Source organism: Balaenoptera physalus, assembly GCF_965194825.1.
Source record: "Balaenoptera physalus genome assembly, chromosome: 20".
Taxonomy (NCBI): domain Eukaryota; kingdom Metazoa; phylum Chordata; class Mammalia; order Artiodactyla; family Balaenopteridae; genus Balaenoptera; species Balaenoptera physalus.
The window spans coordinates 40,908,160-40,922,372 of record NC_138901.1 but is presented as its reverse complement, the minus strand read 5'-3'; the positions used below and the strand labels follow the sequence as shown (position 1 = coordinate 40,922,372).

The 14,213-nt window shown below is 34.7% G+C and overlaps 1 protein-coding gene and 1 pseudogene across 9 annotated transcripts in view; one reads left to right on the top strand and one right to left on the bottom strand.

The window, feature by feature from the left end:
- BRIP1 (BRCA1 interacting DNA helicase 1) overlaps positions 1–14,213 on the bottom strand; it is a 209,870-nt gene that overhangs the window by 112,009 nt on the left and 83,648 nt on the right. For all 8 annotated transcript variants that reach the window (XM_082439919.1, XM_082439925.1, XM_082439926.1 and 5 more), the window contains 4 exons: positions 13,334–13,488; positions 10,601–10,766; positions 10,330–10,470; positions 3,866–4,027 (listed from right to left, as the gene is read on the bottom strand). In XM_082439919.1, coding sequence (XP_082296045.1) covers positions 3,866–4,027; positions 10,330–10,470; positions 10,601–10,766; positions 13,334–13,488 — 624 coding nt within the window. The remainder of the gene's footprint in view (positions 1–3,865; positions 4,028–10,329; positions 10,471–10,600; positions 10,767–13,333; positions 13,489–14,213) is intronic.
- Positions 4,034–9,689, top strand: LOC309649741 (protein tyrosine phosphatase type IVA 1 pseudogene; annotated as a pseudogene). The gene has a single exon. The product of its transcript is annotated as a protein tyrosine phosphatase type IVA 1 pseudogene (transcript).

Genomic DNA, 14,213 nt, shown 5'->3' with positions numbered 1-14,213 from the left:
GATAGATCACATCTTGGGTCACAGATCAAGCCTTGGAAAATTTAAGAAAACTGAAATTGTATCAAGCATCTTTTCTGACCACGACGCTATGAGATTAGAAATCAACCACAGGAAAAAAAAACCCATAAATACATGGAGACTAAACAGTGCGCTGCTAAATAGCCAAGAGATCACTGAAGAAATCAAAGAGGAATTTAAAAAAATACCTGGAAACAAATGACAATGAAAACACGACAACCCAAAACCTATGGGATGCAGCAAAAGCAGTTCTAAGAAGGAAGTTTATAGCAATTCAATCTCACCTCAAGAAACAAGAAAAATCTCAAATAAACAATCTAACCTTACACCTAAAGCAACTCGAGAAAGAAGAACAAAAAACCCCCAAAGTTAGTAGAAGGAAAGAAATCATAAAGATCAGAGCAGAAATAAATGAAATAGAAACAAAGAAAACAGTAGCAAAGGTCCATAAAACTAAAAGTTGGCTCTTTGAGAAGATAAACAAAATTGATAAACCTTTAGCCAGACTCATCAAGAGAAAAAGGGAGAGGACTCAAATCAATAAAATTAGAAATGAAAAAGGAGAAATTACAACTGACACTGCAGAAATACACAGGATTATAAGAGACTACTACAAGCAACAATATGACAATAAAATGGACAACCTGGAAGAAATGGACAAATTCTTGGAAAGGTACAACTTTCCAAGACTGAACCAGGAAGAATTAGAAAATATAAACAGACAAATCACAAGTAATGAAATTGAAACTGTAATTAAAAATCTTTCAACAGACAAAAGTCCAGGAACAGATGACTTCACAGGTGAATTCTATCAAACATTTAGAGAAGACCTAACACCTATCCTTCTCAAACTCTTCCAAAAAATTGCAGAGGGAGGAACACTCTCAAACTCGTTCTACGAAGCCACCATCACCCTGATACCAAAACCAGACAAAAATATCACAATAAAAGAAAATTACAGACCAGTATCACTGATGAACATAGACGCAAAAATCCTGAACAAAATACTAGCAAACAGAATCCAACAACACATTAAAAGGCTCATACACCATGATCAAGTGGGATTTATCCCAGGGATGTAAGGATTTTCAATATATGCAAACCAATCGATGTGATATACCATATTAACAAATTAGAGAATAAAAACTATATGATCATCTCAATAGATGCAGAAAAAGCTTTTGAGAAAATTCAACACCCATTTATGATAAAAACTCTCCAGAAAGTGGGCAAAGAGGGAACCTACCTCAACATAATAAAGGCCATATACAACAAACTCACAGTAAACATCATTCTCAATGGTGAAAACCTGAAAGCATTTCCTCTAAGATCAGGAACAAGACAAAGATGTCCACTCTCACCACTATTATTCAACATAGTTTTGGAAGTCCTAGCCATGGCAATCAGAGAAGAAAAAGAAATAAAAGGAATCCAGATTGGAAAAGAAGTAAAACTGTCACTGTTTGCAGATGACATGATACTATACATAGAAAACCCTAAAGATGCCACCAGAAAACTCCTAGAGCTAATCAATGAATTTAGTAAAGTTGAGGGATACCAAGTTAATGCACAGAAAATTTTTGCATTCCTATACACTAACAACGAAAGATCAGAAAGAGAAATTAAGGAAACAATCCTATTTACGATCGCAACAAAAAGAATAAAATACCTAGGAATAAACCTACCTAAGGAGGCAAAAGACCTGTACTCAGAAAACTGTAAAACACTGATGAAAGAAATCAAAGATGACAGAAACAGATGGAGAGATATACCATATTCTTGGATTGGAAGAATCAATACTGTGCAAATGACTATACTACCCAAAGCATTTTTCACAGAATTAGATCAAAAAATTTTACAATTTGTATGGAAACACAAAAGATCCCGAATAGCCAAAGCAATCTTGAGAAAGAAAAAAGGAGATGGAGGAATCAGGCTCCCTGTCTTCGGACTATACTACAAAGCTACAGTAATCAATACAGTATGGTATTGGCACAGAAACAGAAATATAGATCAATGGTACAGGATAGAAAGCCCAGAGATAAAAGCATGCACCTATGGTAACCTAATCTATGACAAAGGAGGCAAGGACATACAATGCAGAAAAGACAGCCTCTTCAATAAGTGGTGCTGGGAAAACAGGACAGCTACAGGTAAAAGAATGAAATTAGAACACTGCCTAACACCATACACAAAAATAAACTCAAAATGGATTAAAGACCTAAATGTAAGACCGGTCACTACAAAACTCTTAGGGAAAAACATAGGAAGAACACTCTATGACATAAATCATAGCAAGATCTTTTTTAATCCACCTCCTAGAGTAATGAAAATAAAAACAAAAGCAAATGGGACCTAATTAAACTTAAAAGCTTTTGCACAGCAAAGGAAACCATAAACAAGACGAAAAGACAACCCTCAGAATGGGAGAAAATATTTGCAAATGAAGCAACGGACAAAGGATTAATCTCCAAAATATACAAATAGCTCATGCAGCTCAATATCAAAAAAATAAACAACCCAATCAAAAAATGGAAGGATGACCCAAATAGACATTTCTCCAAAGAAGACATACAGATGGCCAAGAGGCACATGAAAAGATGCTCAACATCACTAATTATTAGAGAAATGCAAATCAAAACTACAATGAGGTATCACCTCACACAGGTCAGAATGGCCATCATCAAAAAATCTACAAACAATAAATGCTGGAGACGGTGTGGAGAAAAGGGAACTCTCTTGCACTGTTGGTGGGAATGTAACTGATACAGCCGCTATGGAGAACAGTATGGAGGTTCCTTTAAAAACTAAAAATAGAACTACCATATGACCCAGCAGTCCCACAACTGGGCATATACTCTGAGAAAACCATAATTCAAGTCGCATGTACCCCAATGTTCACTGCAGCACTATTTACAATAGCCAGGACATGGAAACAACTTAAATTTCCATCGACAAATGAATGGATAAAGAAGATGTGGTACATATATATAATGGAATATTACTCAGCCATAAAAAGGAACGAAACTGGGTCATTTGTAGATATGTGTATGGACCTAGAGTTTGTCATACAGAGTGAAGTAAGTCAGAAAGAGAAAAACAAATATCATATATTAATGCCTGTATGTGGAATCTAGGAAAATGGTACAGATGAACCTAGTTCGAGGGCAGGAATAGAGACGTAGATGTAGAGAATGGACATGTGGACACAGGGAGGGAAAGCAAGGGTGAGATGAACTGGGAGACTAGGTTTGACATAAATACACTACCATGTGTAAAATACTGGGTTGGGCCAACTTAATAGATAGCTAGTGAGAACCTCCAGTATAGCACAGGGAGCTCAACTCCATGCTCTGTGATGACCCAGATGGGTGGGATGGGGGGAAGTGGGTGGGAGGGAGGTCAAACAGGGAGGGGATATATGTATACATATAGCTGATTCTCTTCATTGTACAGCAGAAATTAACACAACATTGTAAAGCAATTATACTCCAAAAAAAACCACGATGGGCAACAAAGAAAGTCTTATTCAGATTACTGAAACATTCAAATAGTGTAATTTATCCAAGTGAAAATAATGCTTTTTCCTTTAACCATGAAAATATCAACCTGCCCCTAAGAATAAAAATCACATATACAAAAATAGCTCTCTTATATAACTAACACTGTTCGAAGACCTTTAGTCTTTTAGACTTTCAAGTAAAACAGTGGTAGAACAATCAGGCAGCATCTTAATAAACAAGTAAAATAATATATGAAGTTTAGGAAACTGTAATTCCCCTGCTGCTTGTGGTGATAATGCCACATGATCTTTTAAAGGCAAAAGAAAAAATAAATATTCCTTTACCTTGTAAGATGGCAGGAAACACAAAATTCCTTGGCTCACAGTCTGGCACACAGATAACACAAGTGCTCCCACTTCATCCTGGAACTCAAATGTTTCCGTGTGCTGGAAGGTAGCACAGAGATTGCGACCCTTGGGGCCTGACCCAATGGTGCCAACCCAAACCTGGAATATAAATATGTCAGTATTAGAGTTATGCTTAAATGAGGCAGGCAAATTAGCATTTAATTTGGGAGCCTTAATTATGTGTATGTCAAAAAAAGATCAAGCAATGAGTTTAGAGAAAATTTACTTTTAAATTGTTGGGGATTTTTCCTATTATCTTTAATTAATTATATATAGATTTAATTTATGAAAGTTTTACTTTAGGCAGACCACTTAATTCTCTTAGGATGAAAGAAAAACAGGTTATATTTATGTATTTCCTCAATAGCTTTACAAAATTAAGCAGGTAACATTTTGTTAGATGATAGGAACAAATGAAATGAATAAATCAGAAATGAATCCAAAATAAGAGATGAGGGCTGGTACGATCTGCTATAGTTAAGTCTCTTAAGATTCAATTATGACAGGAACTACTGTTTCACAAATTCCCTGATGCTCAAAGATCTATAGTCAGAAAATTAGACCCACCAAATTTTACAGTTATGTGCAATTCCTCTACATTCACATAGGTCTAGCCTTAGTATAGCTAATTTGACTAAGAGAAAGTACAAATTTTATTAGTATTCTAAAGACAATACAAACACTTCAGATTGTTGAAAAATGTAATAGTCTTATATTTGGAAATGACATACAAGATTAGGTACATCTTGCAAGATGACATCTGATGGATACCAGTTTAATCAACTTTAAATCAAATGATCAACTAGTAATAAGACAAACTGACAGTATGTGTTTCTTGATATGATACAATGGGAAGTAACAATATCACTTATATAGTATTCTTACCAAACACTTTAACTTGAATCTTATCATGAGAAAACAATCAGAAAAATCCAGATTATAAAATATTCCTAAGGACAACTGGTGACTTGAATTCTTTAAAAATGTCATGAAAGACAGAAAAAATGGGCAAGAAAACTATTTTAAGGACTAAAGAGACATGAACTGGTGCAGCCACTATGGAAAACTGTATGGAGTTTCCTCAAAAAACTAAAAATAGAACTACCATATCATCCAGCAATTCCAATTCTGGGAGTATATCTGAAGAAAACAAAAACACTAATTTGAAAAGATACATGTACCCCAATATTCATAGTAGTGTTATTTCCAATAGCTAAAGATATGGAAGCAACCTAAATGTCCATCACCGATGAATGGATAAAGAAGATGTGGTATAAACACACACACACACACACACACACACACACACACACACACACACAATGGAAGAGTACTCAGCCATAAAAAAGAATGAAATCTTGCCATTTGCAACAACATGGATGGACCTGGAGGGTATTAGGCTAAGTGAAATAAGTCAGACAGAGAAAGACAAATACTGTATGTTATCACTTACATGTGGAATCTAAAAAATACAACACAAATGAATATAACAAAACAGAAAAGATTCCCAAATAGAACAAACTAGTGGTTACTAGTGGAGGGAAGGGCAAGATAGGGGTAGGGAATTAACAGGTACAAACTACTATGTATAAAATAAATAAGCTACAAGGATATATTGTACCGCATAGGGATAATAGCCAATATTTTATAACTTTAAATGGAGTTTTTATGATCTATAAAAACTTTGAATCACTATGTTGTACACCGGAAACTAATACTGTAAATCAACTATACTTCAGTCTAAAATAAGAAAAAAAAAAAAACTAAAGAGACTTGAAAACCAAATGCAATATATAATACTTGACTGGATCCTGAATCAAGAATAAGAAAAATAAACAGGTATAAAAGACATATTGGGAGCATTCGGTGCCCTGAGAGTGAAGCTACAAGAGTGGACCTTTCTTGGGATAACCAAACCTACGCCAAGAGAACAGGCTAGAGAGGCAGTTCTGTGGTGTTCTTGGTCACACATTTATGGAGTTTCTGAACGGCAGTGGAGACTACTGCCAGGCACAGCACGACCTCTATGCAGACAAGTGAACTGTAGAAATTCATTACTACTCCACCAAGAAGCCCCCATAAGAGTGGCTAACCTGGACACAGAAGTGTTGAATTGAAACCCACAGAGCATTTTTTACAAGAGTTCTGACCTGGATGGGGTAAACCTCAGTGCACTTCCTTTCTATTGCCTCAGTATTACTGGATTGAAGAATTGCTGCTTCTCGTTAGGAGGTTCATTTCATTTCCCATTACTCCCAACTTCATACTCGAAAGCACTGAGAATTTCAAGTGGAGTATATTGAAGTAGACTCAGTTTCTTTGCATCATTTCTGTATTCAATTTTTAAAATTCTTTCATAACCCTATTGAGTGTTTTTTAACTAAATTAACATGGCTCAAATGAACTGTCCAGCTCCTGTGGAAGTCACTTACAAGAACATGAGATTTCTCATTACACACAATCCAACTAATGCAACCTTAAACAAATTTATACAGGAACTTAATAAGTATGGTTACCACAATAGTAAGAGTATGTGAAGCAACTTATGACACTACTCTTGTGGAGAAAGAAGGCATCCATGTTCTCGATTGGCCTTTTGATGATGGTGCACCATCATCTAACCAAATGGTTGATGACTGGTTAAGTCTTGTGAAAATTAAGTTTCATGAAGACCCTGGTTGTTGTATTGCCTTTCATTGTGTTGCAGGCCTTGAGAGAGGTCCAGTGCTTGTCATCCTAGCATTAATTGAAGGTGGAATGAAATATGAAGATGCAGTACAGTTCATAAGACAAAAGCGGCATGGAGCTTTTAACAGCAATCAACTTTTGTATCTGGAGAAGTATCGTCCTAAAATGTGGCTGTGCTTCAAAGACTCCAATGGTCATAGAAACAACTGTTGCATTCAATAAAACTGGGGTGCCTGATGCCATTGCTTGGAAGTGGAACCTAGACAGACGGAATTTGTCGTACATGTTAGCCAGCACGTTGCCTTGGGAAAGTCTGATGAAACTTCCATAGGAGTGTCAAAAAGCAGTTTTACCAGGCCACAAGCCTGGCAGAATTGCAACCTCTATGTTTGGGTTATGATCAACCTACTTAGCCACTTAGCAAAGGATTCTTTCTGTTCAGCATTTAAAATGTGCTTATCGCTTGTACCAAATGACCTTTCCTGAAATCATGCAGTACTGAGTCATGCCTTTAAATCTGTTTCCATGCCAGAATCTTAGCAATATATAAGAAATTTAGAAAGACTAGGTGCCAAAATACCCAGCACAATACTTGTATATTTTTAGTATGATATAGAACTAAAATCCCAGGAACTATGAAAACTCTGGACCTTATGTGGTTTATTCCTTCCAGCATTTCCAACATAGAAAGTAGGGCCTATGAGGTTATTTGCTCACGATATGTTTACATCTTCCACATTCATACCAGTATACATCAGATTTGCTTGTTTTTTTTTTTAAATTAACCAAGTCTTACAGTGATTATTTAATGTCTTTCTATAAAACTCATTTTGTGCTGTTATAGAAAATCTACATTGTACGGAAGCACATGTCTTTAATGTCTCCAGACAAAAAAGCCTTACAGTTAATTTTAATGTTTGCACTTTGGGGTGTAACTTACAGGGAGGGCCTGAAAAAAGAATGGGAGGGGGCTATTAAGTATTTTTAGTTAAATGTTGCCTTTGTCTTGTGCAGAACATGTAGAATATGTACTTTAATTTAGTAAATATTTTTTTAAAAGGTAGAAATACTTTGTTATTGTAGCTAAAACAATTCTTAATCATAAAATTTCTGAAATTCTTGTAATTTTTTTTCAAACTTATCTGAAGTTGTTTATCAACTTATTTTTGTTTGAAGTGTGATTCCCAACCTCTCTTGCCAAAAAAAAAAAAAGTGGGTTTCTGCTAATGAATTGAGCAGACATTTAATGTTTTATGTCTTTTGAGCTGTGTAACTTAATATGTGGATACTTGACAATTTGTTTTATTATATAATTGATAAAATGGTGATGAGTATTAATGTTACCTCAACCATATATTTATACTGTCCCGGAACATGTGGTTATAGTTCTGTGGGAGAAATAATTTGTCAGTGTTCACCAGCTTGTAAAAATCTAGTGTGAGAGCTTAAACATTAAATGATGAAATGTATTTATCATCAAAAAAAAAAACAAAGACACATTGGGAATATCTGGAAAAATATAGATTCTATTGTATCAATATTAAATTGCTTGGATACGATCATGATACTGTGGTTATGCAAGATTATGTACTTGTTCTTGGGAGAAACATGCTAAACTAATTAAGGGCAAGGTGTCACTATGTCTACAAATTACTTTCTAATACCATAACCAAAATTAATGTAATCATCAACATTTTGCAATATTACTCTTCTCTTTCTTTGTCTCATATATATACAAATGCAAAATGTTAAAAACTGATGAATCTAGGTTAAGGGTATAAAGATATTCACTATATTAATACTATTTTTTCCATTTTTTCAAGTTATAATTTTTTAAATAAAAATTTGGGGTGATCAATGAATGAATGAACAAACAAAATGTGACACACACACACACACACACACAACTGGAATATTAGCCTTAAAAAGGAAGGAAATTCTGATTCATGTTACAACAAGGATGAACCTTGAAGACACCAGGCTAAGCGAAATAAACTAATCACAAAAACCTTGTGATTCCACTTACATGAGGTATTTAGAATAGTCAAGTTCATAAAAACAAAAAGTGGAATGGTGGTTACCAGGGGCTGAGAGGACACGGGAATGGAGAATTGTTGTTTAAGAATAGAATTTCAGTGTTGCTAGATGAAAAAGCTCTAGAGATTGGTTATATACAACAGTGTGAATATACTTAACAAAACTGAACTATACACTTAAAAATGGTTAAGATGGTAAATTTTACGACATGTGTTTTTTACCACAATTAAAATAAAAAATAAACTTTTTAAAAGTTGGGGGAAATATTATAACAGAATCCAGCTGAACTAGCATTATTATTATTGTTAATTATTATTTAGCGACATTACAGGTTAAACGGGCTTTTGTGCACTAGATTGAGAACATAGAACCTATAATAACATTCTTTTGAAAAAATACATGCTGAATTTACTAATAACTTCCCATATATATATGAACCTCTAAGGAAAATATCTTGAAAATGTGCAAAATATATTTTTCCTTTGCTATACTGCTTATAGCAATGTTTCTACACAGGAGCATTCTGGATTTTGGAAAGCACGATCCTTGGTTATATAGGAGTTTAGCATTCAAGGCTCTCACCTACTAAATGCCAGTAATTTCCAAAAATACTTCTTGGTTGAAAACTATAGCTCTTTATAAAGAACTAGAATTGTATTAGGCCCACAGGTGGTATTAAGCATGTAGCTAACCACTTTAAATTACTTCCTAAAAAGAAATAGCAGACTGACAAATGACAATTCAAACATCCTTAGGAAAATTAAAGTAACATTTACATGGTATTGTTATAAAAAATTAAAATCTGGGCTTCCCTGGTGGCACAGTGGTTAAGAATCTGCCTGCCAATGCAAGGGACAAAGGTTCGAGCCCTGGTCCAGGAAGATCCCACATGCCGCAGAGCAACTAAGCCCGTGCGCCACAACTACTGAGCCTGTGCTCTAGAGCCCACAAGCCACAACTACTGAAGCCTGTGCGCCTAGAACCCGTGCTCCACAACAAGAGAAGCCATGACAAAGAGAAGCCTGCACACCGCAACGGAGAAGCCCCCGCTCACCGCAACTAGAGAAGCCCACGCACAGCAACAACGACCCAACACAGCCAAAAATAAAAACAAAAAAAAGAATAAATAAATAAATAAATAAATAATAAAATTAAAATCTTAAGTCACAGGACTCATAAGAATACTTTTAATTCATTTCAGATATTCAAACGTGCTGAACACTTGCTAACTAATACCAGGTATTAATCTAGGTGCAGTGGAAAGATGAGGATGTAAAAATTAGAATGAGGATATACCATAGTCTAATGGAAAAGAAAAACACAAATAATTAAACAATCAGGAACTACAGTAAAAAAAAAAGTTGAATTTTTGTTTTCTTTTTAATTTTCATTAAAAAACTTAAAACTTATTTAAATAAGGAAATTGCAATACAGTCTTTGCCTTGAAAGTGTATATTTTTACTCACTGGGTTGAAGGAATGCTATTTATTGGTATTTCCTTTTGTTGACACTACCAAGTAGCTGACAAATTTTCCTTTATTCTAAAACTGAAATGTTGACTTTCCTATCAGGATCTGTTTTGCCAGTACTTCAGTTACCTTTTAATTTGTTTATAATTTTACTGAGGTAAAAAGACTAAGAGCCTTCAAAAAAAAACAACAACAAGAAAACCTAACCTGTGAGTTATTAATGACATGATTAGCCTCCAGTTGGATAGTAAATGTAACACCAAGTTCTGATGAAAAGGATTTCATTGGTGATAATGTCCCAGATGTCAAAACAATCGTCCAAACCTTGCCATTAATATCTGAAAAGGCCTAAAAGGAAACAACATTAGATACATAAAATCATCTTTAAAACAGTCAAAAAAAACAGTCAAGCACATTTATTTAATTGTTGGTATTGAGCAAGAAGACAGAATTCTCATTTACAGCATGATATGCTTACCACAGCTGGATTTAAGCACCAAAAATTCAGCACATGAACTGCTGTTTTCTCTCGTAAACGTTTCTTATTTTTTGGTAGAACCAAGAACCCATTTTTATCTGAAGTATCAGTCTGATTTATCCAAGAGTAAGTCTGTTGAATAGCGACTTTATAATCATCTGCAAATCTAAATGAAAATAAAATGGTAATTAAATGGGAAAATTTTAGATAACATTGTCCCCCACCAACAACCCACACCACTAAATTCAGTAATCCTGATAGAAATAAGGCATTAAACCTTAGAGTCAGTCCCCCCTTATAGAGGTTAGATATCACTTAAATATCACCCTTTATCACTTCCCATCCCTATGTTCAAACATTACATAAATCATGGCAGAGCCAGAATTAAAATGCAAGCCTCCTAACTCCTAGTTCAGAGCTCTTTGCATTCTATGTTACATCATTAATTATAAAATAGTTAACAGTATTATTGTTAAAGAAACTAAAAAGTGGGTTAAACTTTTTTATTGCATGAGAAAATAGAAAGACAATTTTTACTGAAAGTTTAGGAAACTAATTTTTAAGTTCCTTTAAAATGTGGATCTCAGTCTTCATCTATTTTTAGTGAAAGTACTAAACCAGATGATCTCCGTCATCCCATCCAGCTTATAATTTCTCTCAATAAGAGGCTATAAACACTTAAGCTTAAACAGAATGAAATTTGGTATTCTCTACCATGTCCTCACAGTAATACTGACTGTTAATTTTACCCTTAGAGAGATCAGAATTCAAAGTTCAAGTCAGGAACCCTGCACTATGTGGAGGGAATTTTATAAAAATACTGGGAGCTAGAAACTATAAAACTCTTAGAAGAAAACATAGGGGAAAATCTTCATGACATCATATTTGGCTATGTTCAATGGATCCCAAAAGCACAAGCAATAAAAGAAAAAAAAATCGATAAATTGGACTGCATCAAAATTTCAACTTTTGTGCATCGAAGAATACTATCAAGAGAGTGAAAAGAGAACCCACAGAATGGGAGAAAATATTTGTAAAGCAAATATCTGATAAAGGATTAATATGCAGAATAACTCCTACAACTCAACAACAAAACCCCCATTCAAAAATGGACAAAGGACTTGAGTAGACACTTCTCCAATGAAGATATAGAAATGGACAATAAGCACATGAAAAGATGCTCAACATCTCTAGTCATTAGGGAAGTGTAAATCAAAACCATAAGGAGGGCTTCCCTGGTGGGGCAGTGGTTAAGAATCTGCCTGCCAATGCAGGGGACACGGGTTTGAGCCCTGGTCCGGGAAGATCCCACATGCCGCAGAGCAACTAAGCCCGTGCACCACAACTACTGAGCCTGTGCTCTAGAGCCCGTGAGCCACAACTACTGAAGCCCGTGTGCCACAACTACTGAGCCTGCGCTGTAGAGCCCAGGAGCCACAACTACTGAAGCCCGCGCGCCTGGAGGTCATGCTCCGCAACGAGAGAAGCCACCACAATGAGAAGCCCACGCACCGCAACAAAGAGTAGCTCCCGCTCGCCGCAACTAGAGAAAAGCCCATGCGCAGCAATGAAGACCCAATGCAGCCAAAAATAAATAAATTAATTTAAAAAAAAAAAACCATAAGGAGACACCACTTTATACCCATTAGGATGGCTATGATCCAAAAAACAAAAAATAACAAGTATTGGCAAGGATGTAGAGAAATTGGGAACTCTTGTGCATAACTATGTGAATCTAGAATGTGCAGCTGCTATGAAAAATAGCACACTGGCTCCTCAAAAAGTTAAATATAGAATTACCATATAACCCTGCAATTCTACTGCTAGGTATGTACCCAGAAGAACTGAAAGCAGGGACTCAAACAGATACCAGTACATCAATGTTCACTGCAGCATGATTTACAATAGGCAAAAGCTAGAAACAATACAAATGTCTATCAATGTAAGAATGGATAAACAAAACGTGGTATATATACACATGGAATATTATTCAGCCATAAGAAGGAATGACATATGTTACAACATGGATTTAAGCTTGAAAACATTAGATTGTATGATTCCACTTATATGAGACACCCAGAAAGGGCAAATCCATAGAGATGAAAGTAGGATAGAGGTTACCAAAGGCTGTGGTGAGAGGGAAATGGAAGATACTGTTTCATGGGTATAGAGTTCCTGTTTGGGATGATGAAAAAGTTCTAGAAATTGACAGTGGTGGTAGTTGTACAACAATGTGAACATACTTAATGCTATTAACATGTACACTTAAAAATGGTAAATTTTATATTGTGTATATTTTACCATAAAAAAACACTTAAAAAAATACTGGAACCAGGTAGTACTATAACTTAAGGAGTAGTGTGTGGGGAGTTGACTGCTTTTCATTTCCCACATTTCATTAAATAGAGGATTTACAGAATAAGAAAGACTTTCTGACACTGGAAGAAACATATCTAGATTATACTTAAAAGAAAACTTAAATTTAGTCTTAGAGGACTTTAATGCTGAATTAATTAATTGTATTTATTTACTGGTTTCAATACTCATTTTCATTAATAAAAAATAACATCAATTGACTGAGTCTGTGCCAGTAAGTAACAGCAATATTTATACCACTTGTTTATCACTATCCCATGTACTCATATAAAATTAGTAGGTATTAAACACATGCTAGCACTCAATAAGGCTAATATTTTTAAGAGGAAGAATACAGACCAGAATATCTTCACTTACCTGCTATTTTGCCTAAAAAGATAGTCAAGCACCATAAAAAGTCCTTTGAGCATTATTTGAGTTGAAGCACTAATAATAGGTACTTCTATTGCCTCCTCTTTACCATGAACTGATGAGACTTTTTCTTCTTTTTGAAGGATAGCAGAAAAATGTCCCTATAAGGAATTACCATATTACGTGTACGGGGCGGGGGAGGGAAAGAGGGGGAAAACAAAATTCTTAAAACTGTAATAAAACCCAAATGAAATATACATTGAAATTTTAGTCAAACATTAATACACAAATGCTAACAATATATTTTGAATTCCCATATATTCTCAAATTCTCTTCAAAGACTTATTTAAATAAGAAGTTACACATTTAGGAGGTTCATTACTTCTTCAGGCAATTAGGGTTTTATTCAGTGCCCTTCAAAAGCAATGAACTAAATAAAAATGTACCAAATAGTTTTCAAAAAGCTTAAAAGATTTGATATTCCACTTAAATGCCTGAATTATTTCCAGGGAGTACTCTGATGCTGAGAATAGTATGACTATGTGACAAGCAAAAGTAAAAGAACAACTCAAAGAAAGAATACATGCTAGATACAAAATGTATGCTAACTGGCTGATTAGTTTTTACATGGCTCATAAGCTTAAATACAAATAGAAGTATGGACATTAAGACAAAATAATAAAACAGAAAAGTATGTTTTCCCAGATTGTGAAACAGAAAACCCTGAATATTGAAGCAATAAAAGATACTGGTGACAACTCTGATGTTTGACAATAAAATGTGTGTTCAATGAAAATAAAATGGGGAAATAGTTAAGATAAATAAGACAGATAAATTTCAATATTCAGATATATTGTGAAATAATCGACATTTAAAAAAGTAAAAT